The sequence below is a fragment of the Eulemur rufifrons genome, chromosome 23, assembly GCF_041146395.1.
Source record: "Eulemur rufifrons isolate Redbay chromosome 23, OSU_ERuf_1, whole genome shotgun sequence".
Taxonomy (NCBI): domain Eukaryota; kingdom Metazoa; phylum Chordata; class Mammalia; order Primates; family Lemuridae; genus Eulemur; species Eulemur rufifrons.
In genome coordinates, this window is record NC_091005.1 from 25,597,283 (window position 1) to 25,611,070 (window position 13,788).

The following is a 13,788-nucleotide window of genomic DNA, read 5'->3' on the forward strand; positions in this document are numbered from 1 at the left end:
TAACACCAAAAATAAAGAACATAAATTATAAAAGATATCTAGACAGCATATTATCTTTAACTCTCCAGAAAATCAGTTTATTCATTTGTCTAGAATACATGTTTCATGCCACTACTGATTTTGAATTCCTGGTTTTCAGCTTCTATATAAGAGGAAATTAGGGGAAACTAGTGTGAGAGCACTTTAGAAAAAGAGGTACCTTAAAACTGGACAGGTAGCCTACTTATATTTCCTGAGGTGTGTGATCCTTTGGGCCTTTACGAGTTAAGTTTCTTATGGAGATAGTGCCTTTGGGCGCATTATACAGTCTGTGTGACTTTTTTTGCTTGCACGACAGTCCGGTTAGGTACAGAGATCAAATAGGAGAAGGTTTTTCTGGAAGGGGAAAGTAGAAGGGTTTAGTTAATCCAGGCTTCTAAGCTTGGAATTGTGTAAAAAGGAGAAAAAGTTGGAGAGAGAATTCAGTACAGAAAGGAGGAAAAAAATATTTTAAGAGTTCCAAGATTGCTTAGGGCTTATAAACAAGCACAAAATCTTTAAAAGGCACAACTATGTTTTGCCCAGATGCCACATACCTGTGGAAAATCTCATTTCCACCTTTGTCTTCTAATCTACCTAATGTTATTGTTAGCACTGTGTCTATTACTTCTAAATCAGTTTTCTCAATTGTCCTTGCTCCAAGTGCTAATCTAGACACAGATGTAAGGAAGAGATTTTATACAAAGCAGATATCTTAAGGGAGAGGAGACTCAGGGAATAAACTTTAAGAAAGGCAGCTACGAAAAGCTGTTTTGTATCAGTTGAAGAAGTATTTGATTTGTCTAATGTAGTATGCACAAGAGAGGTTTAATGAGATCTTATGTGTGGTTTCATTTTTTTTTTTTACAGCATTCAAAATTTTCAGAATAACTTTTGTATCTGTTCAAATAATTGAATTCCACAGCTCCATTTAAATAATTTAAAAAACAATTTACCTTACGGTGGATAATGTGGATTGACTTTGTTTGAAGTTTATAGATAGTAAAATATTTTTTCCCTTTCAGATGGAAGGTTTGAGAACTGATACATTAACAGTTTATAATTAATTATGGAAGTAGTAAATCTTTCTAAATTCCTTCTTTTAACTAAATTCCTAAACTCCTAAATTTAAACTTCTAAATTCCTTAAGTAAGCCCCCTCGGGTAATTTTTACAGATAAATTATATTTTAATTTCTTAATAGCAAAAAAAGCTTGGTTGGTTGTTTTCTTAAACATGCAGTCTAATCCACTCTACCTGATTTCTGGGTCAACTGTCTAATGAGGCTAAACTAAAAATCTCATAGAAATCTTATCCCGAGAATCCAAATATTTACTGGAAATCTACAAGTAGAAGCAACTATTTCAAAAATTATCTTTTCGAGGGTTGGTTAACCACTTTAAAGAAAGCCTTGGTGAAATTTAAACCTTTTGGATTTCCCCATAACCAAAACTGGGACAATTTTGATAAAGTTTTTGCCTTTAAGGAAAGGTCCACTGATTTTATTTTTTTATAATATCAGAAAGTTTAGAAATGTAAAGTTCTACCAAGAACTTTTTCTACGAACACACTCAGGTACCTTGAAATGTAGCCTGGGGTAATTTCTCTGGAGACGTAGGCCTGTGAGTCTGTGTTGCCAAGGAAACTTCAAATTTGAGGTTTAGTCAATTGAGCTGTAGCTCTGACTCACAAATACATATTTGGTGTTCATTTGGTAATTTAACTTCTGAATAGCAAGAATAGTTGTCTAAGTCCAAGAAGTGTTATAGCTGTAGTGTAGCATTTATAAGCAGAAAATACGTATGAAGTGTGATATGGGGGTGTTTGTAGAAAGGATTGTTGAGTAATATTAGATGGTATTTCTGTTACTATTTAAAGATGGCTTTCTCTTTTTTTTCTTCAGCATTCAGCTTTGTGTGCTGACTTTCTGCCAACCCTTCACAAAGGTAGAAGTGGAGGTAAGTCACTCAAAACGTAGCCTTGGCGCTTGAGATTTGGCCTTTCCTTTAATTTTGAATTTCTAGTCTAGAGAGACCAGATGTAAAGGTCCACCACCTTTAAAATAAGCCTTGGTACTTTACAAATTGTGTATCTAAACCCAAGCTGTCAGATTTAGCCCTTAAAATCATGTAAGGAAACACCTCTAACTTCTGGGAATTTGGCCAGAATGGCATTACCTGTTCTCATCCTTTTACTCCTCTTAACGCTGACCTCTGCCAAGTTCAATGATATGCTTTGAGATCCAGCCAGAAGGAGCTGATGGGAGCTGATAGAGCCCCACAACTCCTTGAAGAGTATGTTTTGTGAAAGCTGAGAAGTGCTGTTTGGGGCTTAGGGGAGAGACGCAGACGTCAGAAGCCCTGACTTAGGGAATCACTCTGCATGTGGAAAGCATGAGAAAATCCTATCTGGGAGGCAGCTCATGCCATCATTCACAGGACAGAGTCTTTTGGTTTGAGTTGCAGTGGCAGGTGGGGCGTGGGGGAGTAATTAGAACATTTTGAAAATTGTGACCAGATTTTTAAGGTCTGACGGTTGGCTTCAGAGCTGTTCATAGTTTCTAGATATGATATGGACTAGACCCCTTAATTTAAAATCCAGTGGGTTTTAGTGAGACCCTCTGGTAGTCTATGAAGAAAGAGGGTTAGAATAGCGGGCGCCCGGATTTTCTGATTGCAGCCATGGATTGTGAAATGAAAACCTTAAGTTTGCATATTTAATGCAGAGTTCTGAGTGGGCCCAGTGATCTAAGTGACAGGACTGTGGGATTTAATTCACAAGAACACTATTTTACTTTATTGGATGGCTTAGTGATTCAGCCATTTAGAGCTTATCAGCAATGCCAAATGATAAGGAGGGAAAATTATATTTGAAAATGAGTTTAACTTTAGTGAAATTTTCATGAGATGTGTACGTTGTCTGCCTGCCTTAAAAATACGTTTTTTAATTATATTCCACACCTCCCCACTTTTAAAACCAGCTCATCATCTCTCATTGTGGCCAAAAAAACGCTAGTTTGGGGGACGTACGTAGACATCTTTTTAAAAATAACTGATCTAATAAATTTAGGAAGTACCAGTGTAAACAAAGTGAATCAGGTTTCTTTTCTGAAGACTTCGCAGTGCCTTTGAAATGGGTGACCACAGAGAACCCCTTTTTCCTCTGAATATCTCTCGGAGCCAGTGTTCTATAGAATGCATTTCAAGAATCCCTGTACTGTGTAACATTTCTGAGTACTTCAAGCACTGCTCTTTCCGTTTTAATGGCTGCTTAGGTAGTCTAGCCCTGTTTCATTTTTCTAAAAAGAAACAAGAAAACCCATACTTAAAACAGCCATGCTATCTTCTCTGCAAGATAATGTCCCTCTTTCTCAATTTCCCCCTCTGCAGCAGAGCGAATTGTAGCAGCAGATGCGGAAATGCACACAGAACTGTCCTTTTTTGCCCAGCATACGTGTCAGCGGTCAAACTGTGTTACAAGAGGTATGCAGATGCCGCTTTTTTTCTTTTTTTTTTTTTGCCATGACCACTATTACCACATTTCCTTTTCATGTCATGGCTTTCTCCCTTTCTTCCTTTTTAAAAAAAAAAATACAATATTTGCATTCTCCAGCTGGGTCTGAGACCGATTTGGATAATATTTTCTGGCCAAGAAAATAAGGTATCTTTTGTTCAGGAACTTCACAAACAAAATGGCTTTCAGCTGGTTGAAATAGCTGAATCGGTAAAGATCTGAGGAATTAGAATTGGGGCGCAGAGCAAGAGGATGAGAATTTGTGGACTTCAGATTTGGTATAGGTATTCTTATTTTAATTATATTTATTTTACATTTATGCTATACCTTTCACCCAGGCAACTCCTAAGTGCTTTCTGATATTTGAATATTTTAACTCCCCACTGGTCTAGATGTAACTGAAAATGTGTTCCAGGGCACTAAGTATATCCACGCCCTGGCCTGAAGCTCCAGCTTCTGAGACGTGAAGGCCAAGCTTGAGACTGGTAGCAGCCTCAGTTCATTTGCCTGCTCCAATTTCAGTTGTCTTGGTTGTTCAGAAGTAACCCTCTCTCTTTTCTTTCTCTTTAAAATTAATATAAATTCTTGTTATTTTGAATATGTTTTTAGAACTTCTTGAATATTAAGTAAACCTAATTCAAGATGTATTAATTTAAGAATATAGTATTAGTTATATGGTCTTTCAAATGAACTTTGAGTGGATTATTAAAGTGCCCTGTTAGACACTCTTGCTCTTGTTAAGTCACAGGACATCCCATTCTGTTGACTGCCGTGACCTTTAGTTTCACAAGTATCCCCTCAGTAATGATGATTATCAAATTCTTTAATTACCAAAATCACTGGATACCTCAAGTCTAGTGAATGTAATATGGAGGGATATCTTCTCACCTCCTCTCCCCATCCCTCTCTGCTTCCCCAACATAGAGATTTAAAGTATTTTTTTGACTCCCAGATCATAAAACTGTAAGTTCCAAATCTCATGGCTTGTGTGATTGGTCTTCTGGCATCCTTGAGCAGTGAAGACATGAGTGTCTACAGAATAGTTTTACTGAAAGTTATTCTTTGAATCCCAATGTGACATAATGGGTATGTTTAAAGTGTATCTCAGCCATCAGTTTTATCAACCAGCTCCTTCACGAGCGTGCCTGTATAAAGATACGGCTTTGAAGACAGCGAGTAAGATAGCTAGTAGGAAACCACAAAATATGACATAAATGAAGAGCTGCTAGTTTATCTGATGAGAGAGAATACATGCTAAGTCAGACTGTGTAGCAACAAGGGTGCAGCAGGTAGCTTATGAGAGGAAACAAGCATTCACATTGACTGTCCAGTTTCCTTCTTCATAGACTCTATCTCAGTTTATATTCAAAGCATGTTAACTTTAGAAGCCATCATCCGGTATCGTATAGGTGCATAAAAGTGATTTGTGTGTAGGCATATAGATACATAATAGTCCCCACTTATCCTTCAGGGATACATTCTGAGACCGCCAGTTGATACCTCAAACCACAGCTAGTACTAAGCCCTATATATACTATGTTTTTCCTAAACATACATACCTATGATAAAATTTCATTTATAAATTAACCATAGTAAGAGATGAACAACAATAACAAATAATAAAATAGAACAATTATAAAAATATGCCATAATAAAAGTTATGTGAATGTGTTCTCTCTCACTCAGAATATCTTATTGGACTATACTCACCCTTCTTGTGATAAAAAACGGATAGAGTAGGATGGCATGAGATTTCATCACACTACTCAGAACAGCATGCAATTTAAAACTTATGAATTGTTTATTTTACATATAAATACACACACACATATATATATATTTTTAAAGATACAGGGTCTCGCTCTATTGCCTAGGCTGGAGTTCAGTGGCATGATCAGAGTTCACTACAACCTCAAATTCCTGGGCTCAAGCCATCCTCCCACCTTAGCATCCCAAGTAGCTGGAACTACAGGTGTGTGCCACTACATTCAGCTAATATATTTTATTTTTGTAGAGACAAGGTTAGGTTATATTGCCCAAGCTGGTCTTGAATTCCTGGCCTCAAGTGATAATCCCACCTCGGCCTCCCAAAGTGCTGGGATTACAGGTGTGAGCCACCATGCTCAGCGTGAATTGTTTATTTTAGAATTTTTTATTTAATATTTTTAGACCACTATTAACTGCTGGTAACTGAAGCTGAAGCAAATAAAACCTCAGATAAGGGAGACTGCCATATTTTGCTTTAGAAAAATTTGTTCACAAAGCTTGTAGCTCACTAAAACATTAGGCCTATAGCATTAGGCCTAAAATGTACTTTGTGGTGAGCAATTCATTGCCTTAAGAAATAGAAAGTGATTTTTTTCTCATGTAAATAGAATTTCCAATTTAGGAAAGGATTGAAATTATTATAATAATGAGTGCTATGATCAACACCTACACATATATACCACTTTTTAAGTTTTCAAAGAGCCAGTTACCTAGGGAAGGTTCATATACATTTATGTAGTTTATTTAAATATCCAAACACCAAAATTATTTGTAGTTTTGAATATAAAATGGGCCTCTTAAACCTTCTTCACACTACATACACACACACACACACACACACACACACTCCACATATACACTTGTCTTAACAAAGCTAATTTCTTCTGGAACTTGGTAAAATTCTGGAATTTGTACATACTAACAGAGAAACGGAGTGTTATAAAAATAGTGTTAGCCGGAGTTTTTGTTCTAATTCTGCTACTACCTACCTGTATGTGCCTGAGCAAATTACTTAAGCTTCTCTAAGCCAATGTTATCACTGGCAAAATGGGGATAATACTTATTTTTTAGGATTGTGAGGATTTAGTAAGGTTACTTAGTAAGCTGGCACATGGTGGGTGGGTGTTCAGTAAGCATTAGCTTTTATTCATACTTCCCTTCTCATTTGGATGTTTCTCTGCTTTGGGGAAGGGAGCTACAGATGGTCATAAATACCTTTCTTTTGCATTTTCTGTCTGAAGATTTAAAGGAAGAATCACGGAAAGAACTAGAACTGTACATTTGTTAAGATAGTCCTTTAAATCCTTTTCTGTTACAAGGAGAAAAGATTGATCTTAGTGTCATCACTTGTCAATCTTCGTCTTCCTCCTCATCATTTATTTAGTAGAGAGGAACATGCTTGATATGGTCAACAGACAATGAAGACACTAGTTTTATCAGCACTGAGTACTTGTGGAAAGCGCTGGCTCTGGTTAATGGGTCTGAAATGATAGACTGAGGAATTTTGACTGTATCTTTTGAGCAGTGTAAGGCCCAAGAGAAGGTGGGGACTCTGGGAGCAAAAGTGCAAACAAGAGGTACTCGTCTGGGAAACCTGCCTATTAGTCTCCTCCTCTGGGACGGGAGGCTCAGAGTCAAGAATGGTGAAGGTATAGAGAACACTGTGTCTGAAACGGGGAGGGGGGTGGAGCTGTGGGGCCAGTCTCGGGTGCAATGGGAAAGGAAATAGAAGAAGAACAACCTTATGAAAAAGAAACGACCTTGTTTATAAGGTTGAAAGCGAGGTGCCATCGGGCCAGGGAGAATGAGGTAAAAGTGGAATTGCAACTTGACAAGCATGGCGCATTCGTAACTTCCTTTAGCACCTCAGTGTTCCCTAACGGGGTGGGAAGACAGGATCAGGAGAGGTGACCGAGGATGGTGTGATTGGCACTGCGGGTCTGGCAGAAGTGAGAGATTCTAGGTGACAGAAAGGCCACGTGGACACGTCTGACTCCCAAGCGCAGCGTAGATAGGAAGGCAGATGCTGCCAGAGGGAGTGGGTACAGAGGAAGGAGGAGGTAGGTCCTGATGTGACCATTAAATTGTCACCGTGTAAGCAAGACCAGAGCAGGGGAGAAATAAGCACTCATGGATAGTGAGGGGAAACTGACTGAGGACTTGTCAGGAGGAGAGATTAGATATGTTTGTGTCCGTGGCTGAAGTGGGGTTGAGAATATCTGTGGCCAAGGTGTCCAATGGGTCATCAGTGGAAGTACTGAGGCTAATGACAGAAGGAGAAGGTAGAAAGGAAAACTCGGGGTCCCGAAGCCACTGGGGTATTCAGATGTGTGTTAGGGGCCATGAGAGAGAGTAGCCATCACCTTCCCCGATCTTTAGTTGGTCTTCCTTTCCAAATACAGGGCGCGTTCACTCTGTGAGCCCTGAATGACTTTGTACAAGACGGAAATGTGATATAGAGGGCAAGGTCTTATCCTAAGAGCAGTGACTTTTTATTAGAATTTTCACTGAATTACTTCTCAGGAGGCACGGGGCCTCAAGGGCCATGAGTGGCAAGTCCAGGCTTTTAATTATTTTGTACTCTCGGTGGAATTTTTTCCTCAAGAATAAAATGCCGTGTCAATAGGAGAGTTATGAAAAATCATTTTATGGAAAATATTACCTACACTGAGAGAAACCAAGCCCATAGTTCATTGTATTATGTGTGATTAACAGTGTAGCAGCGATTTATGTTTCAAGGTTTTCAGTATGTGCTTTTATGACCTACAAATCAAGTGTATTGTAAATGGTCGTGTGGCTTTTTTTTTTTTTAAATGAAGAATTATATGGCAATGTAAAACTAATTTTTATACTGTTAGAGTTTTATGAACAGTAATTGTAGCTTACTGTTTTCTTCCTTGGATTTCATACTAAGCAAACATAAGAAATTTTACAGCTCAGGATGGAGGGAATTTTTAGAAATATTTCTTTGCAAAGATAGTTGTTCTGGATATATTAGTATGTGGGGACCTCTGGTGGCATAATTTATTTTTTTCATCTTAAAAAATAGATGCAAAATGGAGAGCCACACATGGAATTCCAGTTGGGGAAAGGACTTTAGGGATCTTCCAGTCAACCTTTTTCATTTGGCAGGAGAGGGAACTGAGGCCTCCAAAGGCTAAATGACTTTTCCAGGATCGCAGCAGGGCCCAGGCAGCAACTCCAGCTGAGTGCTCTTTCTGAGGCATGGCAGGACCCCCTGGGAGAGGCAGTTAAGATAAATGTGCGAAGTAAAAGGTCATATAGCACAGTATTCTATAATTCCTGTGCATCTAAGCTTAAAAATGCCACGGCATCCATGCTGTCCTCTGCATCCTCACTCCTTCTATTCAAGGTCTGATCATCTCTCCTGATTGTAGTAGCTTCCAGGTGTCCTCCCTGCTCTTGGGCCATCTACTCCCTACCGCTGAAGTTACTGCTCGAAAACTTGGACTTGGTCATGTCACACCCATATTTAGACTTCATCTCTGTCTTACCAATGCCTATAGGCTTCTTAACATGATTCACAAGATTTGAAAACAGGTCCATTTGAAAAAAGTAGTATAGCCCTGCCACTTATGTGTGGCCTTGGCTATACTGTTTAACCTCTTCCATTCTTCATCTATCAAGTGCCAAATAGTAGGACTTGCCTCAAGGAATTGTTTAGAGAATTAATCATAAAGTACCTGGCACGCAGTAGGTGCATAATGGCTGGTAGCTCTTACTGGTGAATTTGGTTCATTGTATCATAAATTTCTACCCTACTGCCTGGATAGCTTCTTGAGGCCAGGGACTTCATTGTCATGTCTTCAGGGATTAATGCAATGTCTGGCTCATAACAGGGGCCTAAGTAATATTTGTTGCATGGAATTGAGCCTGAGCCGTGAAACTTTGAGCAAGTTATTTAATCTTTGTGAACCCCAATTCCTTATGGCAAAAATGGGGGAAGAATTAATAAAGTAATGCATATAAAATAACTAGCGTGATGCCTGGTTTATAGTTATAATTCAATAGACAGTAGCTATTGACAAAATCACACTTCTCCTTAAAAAGCCAAGATCAAGCATTAGCTCTTCTGTAGAACACCCTCTCCCCAGGTACCACCTCCCTCATTTGGCTGCATTTCCCTGCCCCCTGGCAAAATTAATCATTTCCTATCCCTCGCTCTCATATTCCAGAAAGGATGGTTTAGTGGGAAAAATAAAGTTTTTTGAACCTGATAAACCTTATATGACTTTGAGTAGGTTAATTAAGCTGTTAAGCCCCATCTGTAATTGAGGGTAATAGGAGCAATGATACTTAGCATGTGGGATTATTTATATGTTGGTCTATCCTATTAAAATATGGATCTTCTTTGGAGCAGGAATAGGGTCCTATTAATCTTGCCTGGTATACAGTAGGTGCTCAAAAAATATGTAATGACTTGACTATGGCACCAAAACCTTGTTGATGTTAGAAAACCATATATAAAAATCGGGACAGTACAAATGAGGCATCACAGAATCTCAGGTGGAGAAAAAAATAAAACTAAAAATGATAAAGCAAAAAAAATGATGTCAAGCAAAAAGCTAGAAAGCCAACACTAAGGGTTATTTTTTAAAAGCAGGAGAAATAACAAGACATAAATTTCAATCAAATAATAAAAATCTAGTTGATGTTGGAATGGATAGAGAATATAAAACTATTAAAAAAATAGAAAAGAAATAACATTTTCACGTAAAGGGGTGTGAGTGATGGAAGATACAGCTCTGAGAATAACATCATAGTAGCTGCAGCTTTGCGATTTCCAGAATTCCAGACATTGGCTCATTTCACTCTCATAGCAGCCAGGGAAGTGAGTGATCATAGCCTTCTTTTTAGAGTTGAGGAGACAGTTCAGCAAAGTTAAATGACATACTAGTTAACACACAGGCAGACCCAAGGCTTGGGGAGGGACCTCTTGAGTGTAAACCCAGTGTTACTTCTATTATGTCATGTAACCTATGCTCTAGAAAGGTAGGGGGTTTACTATATTGATAGTTTATATAGTAATTTATTCAGCACTTAATGTCTGAGGCCTAAGGATTGTTATGGAAAGGTATATTTGTCTTTCAGTTTATGCCTGTTCAAGTACCAAGTGATGAAGAAAAAAATGATCCTGTCCTTTTTGCCAATAGAGTCCGGAATTTAATGGCAGAGTAAGTGTCTATATGTGATTATAACCGGTAAATACCTCGAAAATTATTTTTAAATATCATTTAACATAGTTTTAAGGCTTTCTTTTCCCCTAAGAACCTCATTTCCCAACTCATTTTGGTAAGTAAAATAATGAGCCCACGGTTGCTGTCAGTAAAACAATCTAAATATTTTCCCCAGCCGCAGCCCCCAAATGAGGAAATGTGTCTTTACCGGAAAGACAGGAGGATATGGTAACCAGAAGAGACCAGTCAGTGCCTTCCACGGGGCGAATTCTCCCAGGCTGGCCCGTCTCTGCCTTACAAAGCCGTGTTTGTGATGATCTTAGTGGTTCCTGCGTGGCCGACCTTCTGTTCCCTTGGCCTTCATATCGCTCTGCCCAAGGCTGGCGTTTCAAAGGCATTAATGCTTATAACACTGAAAAGGAGAAAGTTTGCAAGGGAAGGAGATACACAGAAAAGGGAAAAAGTCACCCCTATGAAGAGATGGCTATAAATTTAGGATTTAGAAACTGTAAAACGTAAGGTAATTATTAATATTTTCCTGCACTTAAGGGAGTTTTAACTGGCCACCATTCTGACTAGATGAATCACCCCGTCTTGTAATGAAAGACTGTGTTATATTACACTACCACCCAGGCAGCCGCAGAGCCCGCCAGGTGTGTGCCTTCCCCTGGCACCACTTCTGTTGCTATTTCCCGTAGTAGATTTGGAGCTAATAGACCAGCAATATTTATTCTCCTAGTAAAAATTCAGTGGGAACTCCGAATTAAGCTTCAGAGCTGAAATTTGGCTTTATAGCCAAATTTTAAATCACATATATGTTTTATTCTGATATATTTTTAATATTTTACTGCAGAATAACTCTATTTTCAAAATATAATAAATGTTTAGCAAAAAAAAAAAAAAAAAGAATTGTGCTACTAAGTGTACCTAGGTATTCTTGTTTTATCTAGTTTCTAGGCCAGCTACAAAATTAGCTTTTATATTATGTTCTTCTCTTCCTTTCTTACATTTTCATACCAGCTTATGTCCAAAAGGTAGGAACTAAGATAAGTATTAGAAACGGAGAGAACTTTTGGCTTCCTGAAATGTGCCTGAAAATAGAGAAGGGATTCGTTTAGCCAGCCTTTTTCTGGATTTGGAGATGTGGAGGTACAATGGCCTTGGATAAAGGAAAAGAAAGACCTGATTAGCTGTGCAAGCTTGGACGGGTTTCCTCCACGACTCCTTCTCCTCAGGTGTGAAATGGGAATTAAAACCATTGCCTTGCATCTCTCATGGTTTTGATTATTATGAGAATCAAGCAGGAAAGTATATGATAACAACATTTAAAAACAGTAAGGCGCAAAGTAGATGTCAGGTAGTGGTGTCACTACAGCTAAAAATAAATATTTACCAAGTATTGTGCTAGGCCCTGTGTTATCTAACGTCATCCTCACAGCAACTCCATGACAAAAGTAAGGAAGCAGACTCAGGGAAATGTGTCTTAATTGGAAAGACAGGGGAGGGGACTCAGGGAGGTGAGTAGTTTGCCCAAAATCATAGGAGGTAGTGACTGGGCTGGGACTCAAATCCACATTTCCGCTTACCAAAGCCCACGCTCTACATTATTATGCTGTACTATGTATCATTATAATTCCTGAAATATTTTAAAATTTTATTTTCCATGTTATATATTCTTAACCAAAATATTTATTAACCAAAAATAGCTTAGAAAAAAATGTTTTAGATAAAAAAGTTTTATTCTGATTGCATTCATTCAAAATTTAATGTAACTAGCAGTGATTCAACAGAATCAAATATAGTTGAAAACAATTTTATGCTTTTCACTGAATATTTGTAAATAAAAATTTAGTGAAGAGAAATCTTCAAGAAATTATTTTATGCACTGCACTCCGTGTTTTTAAAGTTGTTATTAATATATATGTTTTCCAAATCTAATTCATAATCATTTGATCTCTGAGCAATAGTGAAGTAGGTAGTAGAAGTTATGCTCTCTTTTGAGAATGGAGGATATTTAGGTTTGGAAGAAATATCAGTTTATTATCAATTCATTTCAGTATTTTTAGAAGATTGCTATGTAGCAAGAAGGTGATTCCTAGTTAGAAAAGATGAAAAAACACAGATGACTAGCAGTTTGGATAGGTTGTTCACTTACAATACATACAAATGCTATTTATCTGTTTCAACAGAACCTCTAGAGGCATTCCTATTTTGTCCTTCCAGTACCATTTGGAGTAAATAGAGTAGTTATTCCTATGTACAGATGAGAAAAGTGAGGCTTAGGTGAAATGCAGAAGGTCCACAGCTGATAAAAGACTCCTCTAGAACTTGCACTTAAGTCTTCTGATTACTTCCATGAAACTCAAGCCAACTATTATTATTGTTAAAACACAAAACAAAAATTATCAGCTACAGAGACAGCAGCATGCAGACATAAGGAGATTAACTTGGACCACAGTAAGTCTGAAGAAGTAGAGAAATATGTCTCTTTTGAAAGAAAAGCCCGAGCTACTGGTTTAAAAAGTAGTAAATACTTTTCTGTTTACTGTTGTTTGTTAACCAATACAGGCCTAATGAAAAATCATTGCTTTTTAAAAAAACTGAATTTCAGTCTGCTTCTTAATACTTTTAGAGCTCTGGGAATACCAGTAACAGATCATACCTATGAAGATTGCAGATTGATGATTTCAGCAGGACAGCTAACATTGCCCATGGAAGCTGGGTTGGTGGAATTTACTAAAATTAGCCGGAAATTGAAGTAAGTGTATTTTAAAACCCCTATACTTTCATAAAGTTGTCCAAAAGGGATTTGAAATCCTACTTGTTTATTTTCTCCTGCTTTATTAATGCTCAGCTCTAGGACACACTTGGTGTTTATTAGGAAAGTCAGGGTTGTGAATTTGTCTTCTATTTTATCCATCTCCTTTTTTTTTTTTTTTTTCAAGAACAGTTAACTTGGAGATATATACATTGGTCACAGGAGGAGACCAAGGGATAATAAATGTGAGTCCACAGACATCTACCTCCCTACTCAGATAGGGCTCAGAGTAGTCAGTCCCGCCACCTTCTTTTACAAAGGTAGCATCATTAGGTGGTATTGATACGTGGTGGCCAGAACTACACATGTGAAACATAAATTGACTTGTCTAATAGCAATTCTGACCATCACTGAATTTTAAGTGCTTACCCTCATTCTACTTTTTTTTCTGGGCATGTATTTCTTTTTTACAAGGTAAAAACCCTCCTTTATGCTTTTATTATCTAGTTTAAACCATTTAGAACATTTCTTTTGA

The 13,788-nt window shown here is 37.8% G+C and overlaps 1 protein-coding gene across 1 annotated transcript in view; it reads left to right on the forward strand.

Annotated features, from left to right (window-relative positions):
- The window catches only part of LPCAT2 (lysophosphatidylcholine acyltransferase 2), a 65,465-nt gene that overhangs the window by 21,497 nt on the left and 30,180 nt on the right, over nt 1-13,788 (forward strand). The window contains exons 8-10 of the mRNA XM_069456443.1: nt 1,921-1,975; nt 10,410-10,492; nt 13,128-13,253. Coding sequence (XP_069312544.1) covers nt 1,921-1,975; nt 10,410-10,492; nt 13,128-13,253 — 264 coding nt within the window. The remainder of the gene's footprint in view (nt 1-1,920; nt 1,976-10,409; nt 10,493-13,127; nt 13,254-13,788) is intronic.